At 34.2% G+C, this 17,902-nt stretch overlaps 1 protein-coding gene and 1 long non-coding RNA gene across 2 annotated transcripts; one reads left to right on the top strand and one right to left on the bottom strand.

Annotated features, from left to right (window-relative positions):
• Positions 1-5,096: 5,096 nt before the first annotated feature.
• On the bottom strand, positions 5,097-8,699 carry LOC113496050. The gene is made up of 3 exons (XR_003400777.1): positions 8,404-8,699; positions 8,009-8,197; positions 5,097-5,277 (listed from the first exon to the last, which is right to left on the bottom strand). It is a non-coding gene; the product is annotated as an uncharacterized LOC113496050 (long non-coding RNA).
• Positions 8,700-10,279: 1,580 nt separating this feature from the next.
• LOC113496171 (trans-1,2-dihydrobenzene-1,2-diol dehydrogenase-like) lies at positions 10,280-15,408 on the top strand. Its single transcript, XM_026875307.1, has 6 exons — positions 10,280-11,738; positions 11,976-12,180; positions 12,308-12,596; positions 12,682-12,928; positions 13,144-13,297; positions 13,721-15,408. Exons 2-6 carry the CDS (start codon positions 11,976-11,978, stop codon positions 13,852-13,854), a joined length of 1,029 nt encoding a protein of 342 aa, XP_026731108.1. The 5' UTR covers positions 10,280-11,738; the 3' UTR covers positions 13,855-15,408.
• The last annotated feature ends 2,494 nt before the right edge of the window (positions 15,409-17,902 follow it).

The following is a 17,902-nucleotide window of genomic DNA, read 5'->3' as shown; positions in this document are numbered from 1 at the left end:
ATTGCTGTGTATTTGGCAAAGCTTCGAATGGTTTCTTTTAACCTACATTCGATTTGTGAACTCAAAGGCTGACCCTTCTTCGTTTCGGTCTAATAACTTCGATATGAATACGAACTATTTTCCTTGTTTATATATCTAACATACCTATAACTTATGCACCGTGGCAGTCAAAATTATCAACATAAATAAGATCTTGAGTTTATAAGACACAATCGGTTATAGTACGGTATAAGATAATTGGTTTCCTAGCACGAGGGTAATGGGTATATTGGCAAAACAGCATTCATTATTAAAGATCAATGTGTTATTGTACTTAAAAGAAAAACTTAAAGCGTAACTAAAACTCAAAAACTCGCAGAAATCACTTGCTCCTCGCCACTTTATTAGTGTAGAGAAGAAACACAGCAAACGGCACACGAGAGGTGTAATGACACCTCGTAAACTAGATAATTGCGGTTATAGAAATGTGATAGCGCACTACACGTTGAAGCTATGTCTCTTTCTCACTTGCATATGAAGACATGGCGGTTGGGCCAGAATAATTCAGGAAATATAAATAAATAAATAAATGCGGACAACATCACATACATTGTTCTGAACCCAAAGTAAGTTGCTGAAGCACTTGTGTTATGGAATTCAGATACAACGAAGGTACCACAAACACCCAGCCCCGAGACAATGTAGAAATGTGAATTTTTACATTGACCCGACCGGGGATCGAACCCGGGACCTCAGAGCTAGCGACACCTTGAAACCGGTGCGTATGCCACTCGACCACGGAGGTCGTCGAATATATACTTTATATTTATAAGATGAGTACCGGCTCAAAAATATCAATCAGCAGGGCAAAAGCCTCATCGTACGCAGAAGAATCTCTATAGATGATATCATGGAAATATTTCGTTGATAACTTTTAATTCCGTGGATTGTATGATTAAAAAGTTTTTTGTTTGGCATCGTTCCTATTTGGTTTCGATTTCAGTTAAATATCACAGAGATTTCCAGAAGTTCATTGACATGTAACACAGGATACCATAATCGATTTAAATCAAAAGTAATCAATATTTTAAGAAAATCGTATTCGCAGGGATTGAAAAATCACTCTTTCAAGTTAGCGATAAGACCGTCAATTGTTTAACCACGTAAGTATTAAATCTAATCTTGTACTTCTGTGATGTGTAGTAAAAATGTTCAATTCCTAAATTGATCTAAGAACGTAACACTTATTAGGAGAATTAACACATTAGAAGTATAATCATTTAAGCACAAATGATTGATGATAATATTTTTATGGTTGGACATTTTATCATACCAAATATTGTATCATGTACATCCTATTTATCCACACCAATACACATATTTGCCCAATACACATATTTGCAAACTAGCTGTTGCCCGCGACTTCGTCCACGTTTTCAGAATTTGCCCCGTTTTTTTTCACATTTTCCATTGTATCTTCGCTCTTATTAGTCGTAGCGTGATGTTATATAGCCTTCCTTGATAAATGGTCTATTCAACACAGAATTTTTCAATTCGAACCAGTAGTTCCTGAGATTAGCGCGTTCAAACAAACAAACAAAAAAAACAAACTCTTCAGCTTTATATATTAGTATAGATAAAGAGAAACTTTACATATGCAACAAATATGAAAAGTACTAGGTATAGGTAAAGGTCAATACTGTTTTATACTAAGTGCCGCCATTATATCGACGTATTTCCAAAACCCAAGGTAAATGACACGAAAGAATATAAATTTAATTCGATTAAAAAGTTAAAAATCCCTCGAGACTGCCTGTAATTTCTGTCTAGGTTCGTGATTGATTTTATAAAGTTTAATTAGTTTTTCTTGTTACATCTAAAGTGATTGAAAAGCGGAACAGTGATTCGCCACTATTTAGAAATATATATTTTGTTTATAAAGTTGTAAAATTAAGTCTTTTTTTACTGTTTTTTAAACTTTCCGTTCACGTTTTTGGTTTTGGTTATTAATTTAAATTATTAACATAACTTTAATGTCCAAGAGATTTCTTTAACAGAGAACTAACCACGCCAGCTTGGCTAACACATCCCTACTAATATTATAAATGCGAAAGTAACTCTGTCTGTCTGTCTGTCTGTTACGCTTTCACGCTTGCACGTCTAAACCACTGAACTGATTTTAATGAAATTTGGTACAGAGATAGAGTTGACCTTGAGAAAGAAGATAGGATAGTTTTTATCCTATCACGCGATATAACCGACCTCGATGCGGGCAAAGCCGTGGGCGAAATGCTAGTAATACTATAAAAATACTTATTACAAAATCACTGTCTATTTTTTTTTATTGATAACAACGTTTTTATAATCATTCATGTGAAGTCCAAGTAATAACTCAATCTACCTACTCGTCAATATAAACCCAATATTAAATTAAGTATTCATAATCAAAATGTAATTCCCGACTTTACATTGAACAAAGTTATTGATTTTGCTCCATACCCAACAGAATTTGGAACTTATTAAATCATCTTTAACGTGTGGGTGTATAAGTCAGCACGTTACTATAATAACAGGTTATAAGCCAATAAACAGAGAACACCTTTTATGAAAATCTATATCTATACTAATATATAAAGCTGAAGAGTTTGTTTGTTTGTTTGTTTGAACACGCTAATCTCAGGAACTACTGGGCCAAATTGAAAAATTCTTTTTGTGTTAAATAGACCATTCATCGAGAAAGGATTTAGGCTATAAACCATCACGCTGCGACTAATAGGAGCGAAGATAGGTACAATGGAAAATGGGAAAAAAACAGGGCAGGTATAAATCATAACTTCTATCTTCTACCCACGGGAACGAAGTCGCGGGCAACAGCTAGTCGTTATATGAAAGAGTAATAATGGTACACTTCGATAAATATCTACAAAATATATTGGTTCAGTTAGAAACGCCTACATTACTTATTTATATAGGTACCTACTTCTTGAAACAAAAATAGTAATATGACCTGATTGTATTTCTTTTGTTTTTCCCACATATTGTTTTAGGGAGGATGATTAAGACTTTAGAATATTTTTTTAGTTTGTTTTCTAAAACCGCCTAGAAATCTTTTGCCCGCCGATTACTTAGTTAAATTGGTAGTTAATTATGTAATCATAAACAAAAGCCAACACTAATATTATTTATTATACTCAAATAGCTTTGTTGGCTTTTGTTTTGAGCTATAATTCATTAAGTGGTATAAACGATTTAGTATATTAAAAAATAATAATATAACTTTAATTTCCTTGGTGACACTCTGGAAGCGAGATGGAGCACTGCGAATTTAGCTCGGCATCTCTTTCACAACTTTGACACAATTAAATAAATAATAGTTTTACTTTAGGTTGTGGTGGTACGCCAAAATGACTTTGTTAGCCCACTACGTAAAAAAGGGGGTGTTTTATGTTTGACGTGTTTTTAAGTTTGTTTGTCTGTGTCTCTGAACGGATAGAGTGATTTAATTTCTTGTTTATTTTGCAATAAAGGTGACTTTTGCATAAGTGTTCTTATATATACTTTATGAAAAACGTTGAGCAGTTTAAAAAATATTGTGTTGTTTTTTTTTAGTTTCATTTGAACCAAACATTGTCAATTAATTAATATATATATTTTTTTTTAATATATCCTGGGACAACTCACACACGGTTATCTGATCCCAAGCTAAGCAGAGCTTGTGTTATGGTAACCAGACAACTGATAAACTTACTTAAATATTTCTAAATACGTACATATTATAGATAAATTACACCCAGACACCAGAACAAATGATCATGCTCATCACACAACATTTGTCCTGGGCGGGAATCGAACCCACGACCTCCGGTATAGCAGTCATTGTCACTAACCACTAGACCAACAGGCCCGTCGGAATTATACCATTTACATCCTATTCTAGATTGTCTGTGTTAATTACTGAGCATTAGGCTTTAGTCCTTGTTATTGTTGTTATACAGGCACTTAAAATATACAATTTTGTGACGATTATAATTTTTATTACAGATTTTATTACGAACGGAAACAATTAACACAATTTATCTTATGAACGAACCTTTGCGGATGAAAGTATTATTTTAATGGGTGAATCAGTTAGTATTTACATACACACAATAATGAGGACAAAATATTAAATATTACGTTATAATGTACCTATTCTTAAGAATAGCAATAAAATTAGTTTTAGTTACAACGAATTTAAATTTTCACCGAAATATTAATATTTTATTTACTTCTTTCTAGGTTGCGTTTTAATGACAAATTCGCGAGAAGTTTCATCAAAAGGGGAAAAGTGTTTAGTCAGCGGAAATTACGGTAAAAAATGACGGTATTAACTAAGCAGCTGATAAGGTGTTAAGTGTGTGAATGTGATTCAGATATCATAGCCATTCAATCGATTAGTACTTTTGGTATCTCAAGTAGGTATCTCGAACCAAGGAAGTTATTCGTGTCAATAACTATGTACGCGAGCGGCTTTTAGATCCCTTTGTTTTAGTTAATTTGGTTTTACAATATAATTAATGATTGTTTCTTGTTATTGAAAGTGAGCTCTTTGTTTAGTGTCAATGTAATTGCCCTGTAATTCTATGAAAACAGGAATTGATCAAAGCAAGCCTTGTTTGTGTGAGGGCTTTGCCCTATAGTGGGATAAGGGACAGTTGCTAGTAGCTGTTGCTGTTTTGAACGTTCAATAGGTTCTAATTTGTTTTTTTTTTTATGTCGTGGTCAAGACTGGCACCAAAACAGCGTCTGATAAATTTGGGTGCAGGTTCAAACCTTTTTGTCTAACTTATTAAAACATAAGCTTTATATATTTATATATTTATATGTTTTCCTTAAATATTCATGCGCACCTTTACAATAGGTTAAGGAAACGTCGTGAGAGATCATGGATTCGAAAAAAAGATTACGCTTACTTCCATGCAAGGGAGTAAGCGGGGCAATCAGTGCGTTTTCCTGTTTTTTTCGAGAAACTTCCGACATTCAGAAGAACAATGAAAATATTAAGAAATACATTTTATATTACTAACAGACAAGTGGATACGCTAATGTTAAAACCCTTTTAATAAAAAAAAACATTCTTCCATTTCACTACTTTATTAAAAAGCTGTGTACATAACCTTACAATTAAAACACTTAATTTAAAACAATTTTTTAAATATGTTGTAAGCGGCAAATATAGCTATGGTAAACCCGGCTACGATGACAAAGTTCCCAAAAACGCCTTCGTTGAAGCAAGTACCGTCTCTGCAGAGCCCATACCTGGGGATAGTTTAATATAATCATTAATCATCTAATTTGTGACGTCATGATAGAGGGAGTTTCGCTAATGGCCAAATAAAGGTGCGTTTCCGTGCATCGCGTCCAAATTGCTGCCAGATGCTTTGCGTCAAGCTGCTTGAAATCGGACATAGCGCAGTATAATCGCACTTTAATTATGTACGGCATTTTGATTTAATTTCTTATATCGATAAGAAAAATGTACGGGCGATAGGAACAGAAGACAGAGCTGTGTGGTAACATATTATGCGATTATGCGTGGCTGCCATGAAAAACGGTCCACGAAAATGTACCTTAAGGCCAAGTTCACGTGAACCACTATTAAACATGTAAGGGTATGAGCTAAACATCGGTCTCCAAGCACGCATTAAACCCGTTATTCCTAGTTAACCTAGATTTCTTTTTACAACTGTTATCACACGATCTCAACGAAGAAGTTTTAAACTGGATATTTTCAGCCTTTTTGCTTCGTTATAAACTCAGAACAATATTTTCGATTATGTATGAAAAAAGTTTCTAGCAAACATTTTTGCTATTGCGCTTTGTTTAAAGCTTAATTTCATTTATTTTTAGACCAGATTTTTTTTAATTATTTTCAACAAAACAAACATTAGTCTGGTTAAATTTAAACACTGATTGCAAATTACGTCAGGGAACGCTACGGTTGCTACACAATGCTACGCAGTGCTACGACCCCAAGACGAGCGGAAACACATTTCAGATAATAATACGTTATTGTCTTTTGGTTATCTACGCGTATAATTGCGTAGCAGAGTTTATTACAGTGCAATGTATTTATTCATTGTCAGCATCTGTTACCGTTGAGATTAACTTTAGAACTTAATAATATACTCAGTGAATCTGTTAGTATTAGGAGGTACCCTAAATTGTTGATAAACATATTTTTGTGGCTTTTAGATAAAATGTTGCTTACGAGCATGAGATATCTAAATATCTAAAGATAGCTGTTATTTTAAGAAGATTTTACGCAAGTATATCGAAAAGAAAGGTTAACAGAAACAAATCTCAAAAGGATTTTCCTAACATTTATAGTTTAAGGTTGATTGTAATAACAGTTTTTGTTGTTGTATTAACACTTTGTTTTAGTAAAGAATAATGGACTCTAATTTGAACTTTTAACGCATGTTATATCTCAAATCAATTTTACCATTCGTTTTTTTTATTATTGTTTCGTTACAAACAAAGTAGGTACATATTACTGTGCGTGTTACGTGACATAAACTCGCTATACAAGTTTATTTCACGACAGGGTTTTGTTTATTTTTTATTATAATTGGATCACGTACTTAATATATTCGGGGTGTGTAATTGCTCAGAGATTATGAAACGAAAAAAATATAATTTAATGGGTAGATATCTACCTGTGGTATATATCGCGGATTATTTTTGTAATACTTTATAAATTTGTATTCAATTGAAAAGACAAAAAGAGGATTTTGTGAATTTGAATTCATATAGCATTTTCAATTAAAATGCTTATTTTAAAAAGAGGTAAACTTTGAACCTTATTTTAATCGTTAGGATAGGCTCAAGTAATACGACAGATTTTCGAGTGAAAAACACAGCTAACAACGATAAATGGATGAACTGGCAGAATCGCAGGCATAGTCAATAATCAAATGATGATTCTTAATCAAACTATTTTCAAACAAAAAAAATACCTTGTTCCGACTACCCTTATTCCCGATTTATAAAAATTGACATTCAAGTAACGTAGACTCTACATATAGGTAATGTTCAATAACGAATGCGTACAAACATTACAAATGAACTAATAATCAGGGATGTTATGAGATACGTGTGCAAATAATTGTTATTAAACAATTATGTAAACTGTTTCACATTATTATGTTATTACATTTATAGCGTCGATAAACGCAAAAGTTATGTTTAGCTCGTTTTGTGCATGAGCAAGCTAGCGTTGATTGAGTGTTACAGACAAAACCGGGATTAAACGCTTGTTTAATTAATTCTGTAGCATTTAGGAAAGCCTGAAAACGCACTACGCTCTAAAAATGGAACATAAATATTCCCCAAAGTAAATAAATGTACGCGTTTATTTATTCATAAACTAAACAAAAGTAAAACTGGAACAGGGCAATTACGTAAATATTTGTATCTGTGACATAACAAAGAAACAAAGTATCGTTACAATTTCTTCTGACAACTTGCGCAACAATTTGCAAGAAATAAGTCAAAGAAGACTACTAATTTTGCCTTAACCTACATTAGGGTCGTTAAAAGTTTCCCAAAATAAAACAATTGAAGATGACTTTTCTAAAAAAGGCTCGACCCTAATAGGCCATTCAGAAGCTTTTTATGTAATTGAAATAATTATTTAATTAGGGTAATTAGTGACATTTAATTACGTGCGTTATTGTGTGGTTAAGCTATCGTTAGAGCATTTAAGGATTTAAAATTACGGGTCGTTGGCCGAGCACCGTGAGCCGTGAGCAGCCATCAGAGCACCGGGTCGCCTCTGTGGGCATGTTCACGATTTTTGCTGATGTGAAAACACCGCACTGCGTTATTGGTCTCTCATTTAGTGGAGCTACTGCCCTTCTGCAGTAGTGCTTGTGCAGTGCACTTAAGTATAATAGTACTGCATTCAAGAGTTTTTAAAAAGCGCTTTACTTGAAATTATACAGGTTAATACTTTATCGTGGAATAATAAGATTCATATTGAAATTACCTTAAAAATAAAGCTGTTAACATCATACAGCTAGCTGTAGCTGCGGTGTACGTCGCCGTCGTGATAGTGATTTCAATCAATGCCCTTATGACTGCTTCTATTATATTGAATACAAGTTTACCCAGTACCCCAAATGTACCGACGAGAGGGTTTTCTAGACACATTGGTTAGGGTCATTTCAGATGCCTGCTGAAATCAGTAGAATAAAATGAAAATTTGAATAAGTACTCACTTTGTAAAAATTTCGGTTTATTTTACCATCTAAAATCTAGGGCTCATTTCATTCACAATAAGCATTTTTCGTCATTCTAAATAATGAATATTTCTAACAACAAATTTGAATACTGCCTTAAAATTCCACTGTTAGAAAACCAACGAAAATGATCTACATTTACCTGTTTGAACTGTTGGTTACATAATTATCAAATAAATTACAAACTAAGCAAAATGTTATAAACATTATACTGAATATTTTATAATAATAAAGGGAGTGTTATTCAGAACAAGGATTGTCTGACGCTACCACAGCTTACAGAGTTCTGTCATAAATTATTGTCTTTGCCTAACAAGTTTTAAACAAAAAGTATTACTTACATAAACTTTTAAATATCCTTGTTGACAGGTAAGTATTTTTACCGGCTTTTGTATATTACATACAACGAAATTTTACTTTCGTGGTAGAATATATTTATAAAGTTTTGACTCTCAAAATTAGCTTTTATCACAAATAAAATCTGAGATTATTTTCGAAGATATTTTTATAGAACATAACATTTTTTTTTTAAGTAAGTATTCGAGAAACCAAAAACCAAACCACAAAATGTGAATGTAACTTTGTAAAGTGATTCTACTCTAGAACTAGACAGACACTCTAGTTGACTCTAGGCAGTGTAAAATCTTTTTTAAAATAACAGAGTAACGAAGAACAAAAGAAAAAAATCTAAAATGAAGTAAGTAATCATCCGAGCACAAAAGAATTATCGACATACGAGATATCAATAGGACCCATTTGATATTGATGGAACTTTAATGACTTGTAAATCGTCTCGGGACAATGGCGCCGATATACCAAACGGTTAAATATTTCCCTCAAACACGAAGAAAAAAGATTTCGAAAACGGATTCGGAGAGCATTAGTTGGTAATGGATAATTTATGAACTCGCATTAGGAGCGTCCAATTGAGATATTGAGAAAGTTGAGGTACTTTGTTTTTTAAAACATTGATTGCAAGTTTTTCTAGTATTTTCTTGGATAACTACGGGACTAATGGAGTTTTAATATTTAAGATACTTTTAGTTATAAGAGGATTGAAAATACTTTCTTTTTGTATAAAATAATTTGGTTGGTATAAGCTCGCTATTAAATATTTACTCGTTCTTTAACTATGACAAAATAAAATAAAAAACTGATTTAAGCTGTTTCACTCAACAGCGAAACCCGATCTGAAGCTTAAGAATGCTTGTACACGATTACTATAGTAATTGTTATATTTTTAAGTTCCGTAACTAAAGAGTAAGAGTTATTTCGATTTCTTTGACTTCTACCTCCACTTAGGAACATTGCGACATGGTCCTTATATATTTTGTTAGATATCCAAAATAAATGAAACTTATTTCACCATCTACTATAGCCATGAAGTACGAACAGGTATGCAGAAGAGAAGGGTATTTGACAAAAAAATGTTTAGCAAGTCGGACAGATTTCCAAAAAAATATCGTATACGTAGTTTTCTTTTATCTCAATAACGACAAATCTCGCGTGACGTCACTTACCAGTACGCTTTTTACCACATCCATTTCATCACCTCAAGTGCTTTAATCTTCCGTGGTAATAGGTTACATAGTATTCAATATTTTTTTGGAAATCTCTGAAGGCCTAAACAGATTACATTATTAGACTTAGTCACATATCGACATTGAAACTAGAGTTGATACTATGAGGAGTGTCGAGTTAATACAATAATATAATCGGTTAGCTCACTGCATATTACTGTTCATTCCAGCAATAAATTATGCCCCATTTTCAAAACGATGTCCATTTGTCCATCTTCCACTTAGTTTTATGGAAAAAGTGCGTGTCTGCTAATGACGTTGTTTTTACTAAGGCTTGATCGATCATCGTTAAATGCTGTAAAAGTGGTTGGAGGATCGAATTATTTTTTGAAGAATTTTGATTCATGGATAGTCCGCTGCACTTAACAAGTTTAGGTACCCGAAAAAAATGCTGATCGTGTATTCTATTATTTTTATTTGCAACGGAATGACAATTGACAAACCCATAGCATACCATTAAACGACGCAGGCGATTATTTTGGCTATCATCGTTTTAAATTTTACACTACTATTTTCATTAATAATTTCATATTACACAGTGCAAGCTGAAGTGACAATGGGATAGCGCGAAGATCGGACGGCCCTGGGACAGAAAAGCCGCTGGGTCTCGTTGGATGCAGTTGGCAATGAACCGGTCGTGCTGGAGAACGTATTGAGAGGTATAGATCCAGCAGTTGACAGCTATAGGCTGAGATGATGATGATGATGACATAGTGCAAATTTTAAGTAAGTAAAAATCAACTCGTATGTTTCCGAAGTCACGGTTACGTCACGTACATTTGTTTCAAGCCGGAATTTTCAAGAAAACAATTCAAAGACAAAATAAGGTACGATAGAAGTAAGTGAGTTAGGCTGCAGAGAAGTCTAAGACCTCATTGAAACTTTGCATTTAAGTAAATTAGTACAGTAAGTACTTGATTAACTTGAAGGAAGTTTACATTGACAAACTTGGATTTGATCTGAAAGTCATGGGGGTTGAACAAAAGGAACGATATCTTCCTTTGTTTTTCTTTAACATTGTAGTATTCAGAAACAGTACCAATAAGCGAAAGTTAGAACAGTACAAATAATGATGTATGATGTTAGTACGTAAATGGTGTAATTAAAAATACAAATAAAGCGGAACGTATAAAATTAGCTGGCATTAAAAAGCCATTACAATCCGGGTCAGTGAGTTTTGAGTGCCAAATGACACTAGTGTTGGAGTTGGCGCCAAAAGCAGTGAAGTAGTACAATTTTACTGTTATTGATAAATAATACATTGGAATTCCGCTGATAATGAACTAGATGTATTTTTTCTGTTCTACTATCAATGGTAATAAAGTAAAATGGGGTGCTGAGAAAGTCATTTCTCTTTTTTTTTAGTATTTTTTCTACCGGTTTTTGTTACGCTATTTAGACGATAGAAGAGCGAGACGATCAATATGCGGGGACTTGCTAGGTAAAACTATTTTTTTTTTTGTCCAATCTGATCAGATGCAATCGTGGATTAAAGATACTTAATTCCTTTTCTTCCGGGCAGAGTATCTATAGTCCTAGTCCCAATCGAATTGCTATAAGTCACCGCAGTCGAGGGCCCTTATAATTAATTGCTCAATGATAAACTGCAAGACAACAAGGCAGCAATTTAACGCTTAAGGTCAACACTGATAAAATGCGTATCTTTAAGTACGCTCAGCATAAATATCAGTACTTCAGAAACATTAGCGCAATTGACAATATTAGAACAGCCGCAGTGAACAGCGAAAATAACAAAAATTTGGTAAACTAAACATCATCTGGAATTCTGGAGTATAGACCGCCTTATAAAAAAGGTTAGTGGAAAAACGAATAATCACAAAATTATATTAAATTTTGCGCAAGCAAGACAGATACTCATACGTATGTATACATAAAGGTAAGCTTTTTTAAAATTGTATTAAATAGGCTAGAATCAATAGTCGTTAACTTAAAAAATAATCATTCAAATAATTTTTTTTTTAGGTATTTTTGTCACTGTAATTTTAATAACTTTAACTAAAAGGTACCGTAGCGTACCTATTTTGTAGTTCTAGCTATCCCGAAACCGAAGTTTCGCCGAAATCACATTGGCTTGATCCTTGAAGGCGTAAGATAATATTAGTTCGAATTTCAGATGACTTTACGTTGGGGCATTGTGACCGCTGGGAAAATTTGCCATGACTTCGTCAATGCCTTTAATTCCTACCCAGATAAAGGAAACCAAATCATCTTTGGAATAGCAGCAAGAGACAAGAATAAAGCAGAAGAGTTTGCAGCTATTCATCATATTGAAAAAGTTTTTGATTCATATGAGGACATGGCTAAGAGCAAGGATATTGGTATGTAACAAATTTAGGTTAAAAATTAAAAATGTAAAAAAAGAACATTTCTTTTTAGTTCAAGTTTGATTATTCATATTGTAATGGAATTGATATTTGTTGCCTTTAAAAATAAAATTTTTTTCAGATGTTGCCTACATAGGCTCTCTGAATATTTATCACTACGATCTGGCAAAGTTGTTCCTTAACAACGGAAAGCATGTACTCTGCGAGAAACCGCTATGCTTTAATTCAGATGAAGTTGAGTCCCTTACAGAGCTGGCTAGGACTAAGAACCTTTTCCTAATGGAAGGTATCTGGTCCCGGTTCTCTCCCGCTTATTATGATTTAGAGCAAATCATTGCAAGTGGAGTAATAGGAGATGTTAGGTTCTTGGAAGCTAATTTTGGTATTTTTACCGAAGACAAGAGAATCACGTAAGTTATTTCATCTGGAGATGAATGTACTGCAATTCTCTCTTCTGAATATGTCTTTAAAAACTCAAGTTCTTTATTTTTTTAGAACTAGAAATTACGGCGGAAGCGCAGTTCTTGATATTGGTGTATACGTGCTGCAATTAGCGCAATTTGTATTTAAAGACAGCCCTAAAAGAGTTATTGCAGTTGGCAAGAGAAATCACGATGAAGTGGACGTTTCGGAAACGATAGTCCTTGAATATGATGATGATAGACGAGCTGTGCTAAATACCAACACGCAGTTGGAACTTGTCAATCAAGCTGTAGTTTATGGGACAAAAGGACATATAACGGTAAATAGAAGAGAAGTGATTAATATGAAATTTCCAGAGGTTAGCCTCATTGTGCCAGTTGTGTAATGCAAGCTATCTTTTCATTTGAGGAATTTGTCATGGATAGTTTATCTGACATTGTGATAGTTTGACAGCAATTTTGAAACAGGTCCTTATAGTATTAACACGATCGTTCAGAAACATTCAAAACATATAATAAGCTTTTATAATTTCAGTTGCAGCCCCCTTTTCACTTTCCGAACAAAATGATTCTACAGGATGGTAAAGTTAAAGAATATACACTGCACACGTCCGCATTACCATATCACTATGAGAACAGTGCTGGCTTAGTTTACGAAGCTATTGAGGTTGAAAAGTGTATTCGGCAAGGTGAGCAACTTTTTTTTAATTCTGAAAAAAAATATATACTTGGTAGTTAGGTAGTTGGTATGGCGCATTAGCGTCGATTTTCAAGTTCATTTAAAGATTTTTGTCTCTTCTGTTTTTCGTCGAACAGGGCGCATTCTTCAAAGCGTCACTTTCGATGCCTGTGCCTTATGACTCATCTATACAATTTCTATGAAAACAAAATGTGAAGCGACGCTGCGTCCATGATGCCATTTGCCTTACGTCTTTGTTTTTGTGCGAAGGCTTGGCATTTTATGTCCCTACTCACATATATTTAGTATGGAAATTATTATTGCGTGCATATGGGTGAAATACCTATGGAAAGTTTAAATTAATGTGACATTTTTGATTTTATGGCAAAAGCAACAAAATATACGAGAATTTAATTATATGAATTGTTAACAGGTTTAACAGAATCACCTCGAATGTCTCACAGTGAGAGTCGTCTTTTGGCCCTTCTTGAAGATTGCGTACGACGAGATCTGAACGTGAGCATCAATTCTAAAAACAGGCACTATAAAAAAATTCTAATATTGTAATTATACATAATAGTACTATCTGTTTTCCGCGACTTTAGGCTTTTCCTTAGCCCTGGTGGACGTTTTTATTACGATTTTGTGTATCCATTATTAATGATTGAACCAACTTCGTTGTCCAACTGTATTTCTGTCCGTTAATATATCTCGTTTTCTCAGGAACGCGCAGACATATAAAGTTAAGTTAAAATTACAATCAGTAATTGTTAAGCCTGTTTTTCCTTGGAAATGTGAAAATTTGCTTGGCAAGAAGAAATACTTGATTACTTCCAATTGCCATTTTTTCCGGGTGGTAATCATCAACTGACTCCTGTCGTTTTGGATTGAGTGAAGACTGTCAGACTTTTACCCACTTATGTTCCTTCCATTCCCCTTTGTGTCCCGAGTTCGCTTTAACCTTTCAGACAATCCCGGTTTCCTGGCAGATATCAGCTCCAGCTTCTGTTTTTAAAACAATACCAGCAAGTAGCAATTGCGGTAAGCTTTCGTCAAAGCAAATTTGCCGATTGCGTAATCCTAACAGATTCTGGGAACTCGTTCTAGCTTAGTGTATTAAATCGACACAAAATTTAGATTGCCAATAAATCGTCAGAATAATACAGGATTAGCGGAGAAATTGTGACGTTATCAATTAATCAAATGGTTCGTTAGACAGAGCATTCGGATAGCTTGGATTACGATGTCAAAGAGACTTTAGGATCTCCTAAATTCAGCAAAACTTTTCGATGCCGAGACCTTTCGGAGATTGATGAATAGTCCAGTTTCAGTAAGTACGAGTATAATTTAGATTGCCTTAGAGGGATTTTGTTTTATAAACGATTCCTGATCTTAAGGAATTTAGGACAGTCGGATCTGAAGCTTAGAAGGAGGCGTATAAATTTGACACTGACTTACAGACCTAAATAAAAGTTGCTAAATTGTATTTTAGATAAACAATTTATATTCATTTATGTAGTTTGAGATCAACAATTTAGAGATTAATATGCGAAGCTCATCTATCCATGCTAGCCAGGCCCAGTGGTGCTTAGTGTTTGATCCTTCTCATTCCGCTCTAATTCATAATAGTAGCCCGTCATGGGCAAATTTGAGCTTAGTCTTGTCCTATATAGTAGGGTATTAAAATTGATGTGCTCTGGCAGCTTTAGGTTAAATCCTGATGGATTCAGAGTGTGACGAGGTATATGTAGTTTTTATATTAAAAATTGTATGTAAGAAATAAATTGAACAACGAAAATAAAATAAAAAATCGGTATATTGGGAACCTTATTATTAAGGCACCGCTGTCTGTTTGCCTTTCTGTCACCTAGCTGTGTTCTAAGAACCGTAATTTCAACTTTAAAACATTTTTTTTGTCGCTGCTATAACAAATAGTAACAATAGAGATTAAAGTTGAGCAGCTTTTGTTATGGTCACTTTGTAATGTGATAAATCAATTTATTGTTAAGTTCTATTAGGTTTTATTAGTTATAAATTAATTTTGTATCATTTCCATGTAAAATTGTACAAGAAAACGACGGGTGAAAATCATATAAATAGGTTCGTTCTCTTACTAAGGCCCGATTTTTCAAACGTCAGATAACTTTTATCTGAGGAATAAATTAGGCCGTTTGACATATTTTCTATACAAAAGCTGTCAAAACGTCAAACATGTTCATCGAATAAAAGTTATCTGGCGATTCAAAAATCGGCCCTAAATGATTTTGAAAAGACTTATTTATAAATAGAATACATTTTACAGTTTTTAACAAATATACTTTAATTCTAGATCACATCGTTTACTATTTCTATACGGATTTTCTGAACCGTTTGCAGTTTCGAAGGCTTGCTGCTCGTACGTGCCCAGTTCGCGAACTTCAGGATTAAGAATCAGAAACGTATGCTATCTATAACCATGGTAAATGTTAAATTTGATTTCGAATAAGAAAATACAGGGTGTAAGGAACATCGTGTCGGTTATGGGGACCTGGAGTTCTAGACATGATTCCAGACCCATCTGCGTTGGAATTTTTCATCGGTCTTTTCATGAAAATTGCATTTTTTTTTCGCGTTTTTTTAATTTTATGTGTCATAAAATCATTTTTCCTACGTATTTCAATAATATTTTCATAACGAAAGTAATTATTAAGCCGTTTTCACGAAAAAAGGCAATGTAAATGAAACACTAAAAACTGCTCCCGATCAGCTGATTCGTAAAGGTACTCGTCGGTCATCGCTCTCTCGCAAATCTAACCGAAAGTGACGTCAAAACCGAACCAATACATGAGCGTCAACCGTAAGAGATAGCGCAACTATTGCGCGCGCACTCGCACTCATTATTCGTAATCCTGCCTACTATTCCTTTAAAAAAAGCCGCGCGCTTTGTAGGCACCGCTAGCCGCCTTTGTCGACACCGCCAGCGCGCCGACAAACACCTACAGCGGTATCGGCGAGTGACGTACCTGTGACACTGGATAAAATAGTACATCGATTTTTGTTACACGGGTTCCATGTTATAAAATAAAAAATCACTTTCTCAGCGTTTATCAACTTATCGTACTACGAAATTTATTAAAACCTTTTATTATTAACAGTTTGTTATTGTTTAGAATTCTGTAGTTCTAAAACATGTTGTTATAAACAATAATTTATTTTTTCTAAAATTAAACTCTGTTTTGTTACTAATATCCATCATCTACTAATGAAATTCCTGCCTAAAAATTTTTATCATTTTTTTTCCTACGAACTGCTGAATAATTATTCCACTCACATAAAACAATTATGTTCTTACACAAAAGTACATTTTGTGATTAATCAATTTTAAAGGTTTAAGTTAAGTACTTTATTGTCAAGAATAATTTTACGATATTCACTTCGACCTCATGTAATTTATCGATAAAGAATCATAGGTACCTAGGTCCAACACTACTCAAAGGTAAAACCGAAAGTTCGGCTTTTTTCAAAAAAGTACCTATTTTTACTCAGTTTGTTCCTTACGCTAATCGAATGTGCATGTGCAATCGGGTAATTCGCGGACTAATTATCGTGTAGGCAGACAATTTTATTGTGTTAAGTGATATAAGTGCGTGTGTTGTGTGTGTATTATTTAAATTACGATCCTAGTAGCTCGATAGGTTATTTTACCGCCCGGGAGAATGGCAACATGCTAATGTGTTATGGCGAAGCACGTGGCAATGCAAGTCTCGCGATGAACATTTACTGGACGCGGTACTTTTTGCCCCGGGTCCAGCAGCAGATTTTTTGCCGCGCCAAAATTTGTGTGCACGTAGATGGCGGACATTTCGAACCTTATCTGGTTAGAAGTGAGCGAGATTAAGGTAAGAGTAGGTTTGATTTAATAATACACAAGACACAGATTGAAGTCAGAATAGTGTAAATTGATTGGTATTTTTTTTGTGATTGTTTTTCGTTACATCACAACATTTTTATAAAATGCGCGCGCGTTTCGAATGTTTCCATCGTGTCGCCGAGTGTCGCCCTCCTACCAGATTACCGTTCGTGTAAGTACGTACGCTGAGCGTAAGGATCGCGCGGTAACCAATTCATTGCGTGCTCAAAAATGACTAAATCTATAAATATTAATCTCCGACGGTAGCGACTTCTTTAATATTAATTAACACGTTATTTTAAAGTCATTATGCGACTTTGGTGGTACGGTGTTCCTTACACCCTGTATAAGAATTTGATTGTTATATGTTATGAAAGATATGACTAATTCCCTGATTATGGCTTAGTAGTGCGTTAAGATAATCAAAGTGGTATTGGGCTTTATTCTTAAACTAGATGTTGCGTGTGACTTCAACTGAGTGGTAGCGAAGATATAAGTCAGGAATTTTTACAATGGTGATAGTCGTAGAGAAAAACGAAGTCGCTTAAAGAAGGTGCGCTTAACATATTTCATCACTGTTCTGCTCTTCATCATCGGCCTAGCCTTTTCCCAACTATGTTGGGGTCGGCTACCAGTCCAACCGGTTTCAGCTAAGTACCAGTGTTTTACAAGGAGCGACTGCCTATCTGACCTCCTCAACCCAGTTACCTGGGCAACACGACACCC

Source organism: Trichoplusia ni, chromosome 7, assembly GCF_003590095.1.
Source record: "Trichoplusia ni isolate ovarian cell line Hi5 chromosome 7, tn1, whole genome shotgun sequence".
Taxonomy (NCBI): domain Eukaryota; kingdom Metazoa; phylum Arthropoda; class Insecta; order Lepidoptera; family Noctuidae; genus Trichoplusia; species Trichoplusia ni.
This window is presented reverse-complemented; position numbering and strand designations above follow the sequence as displayed.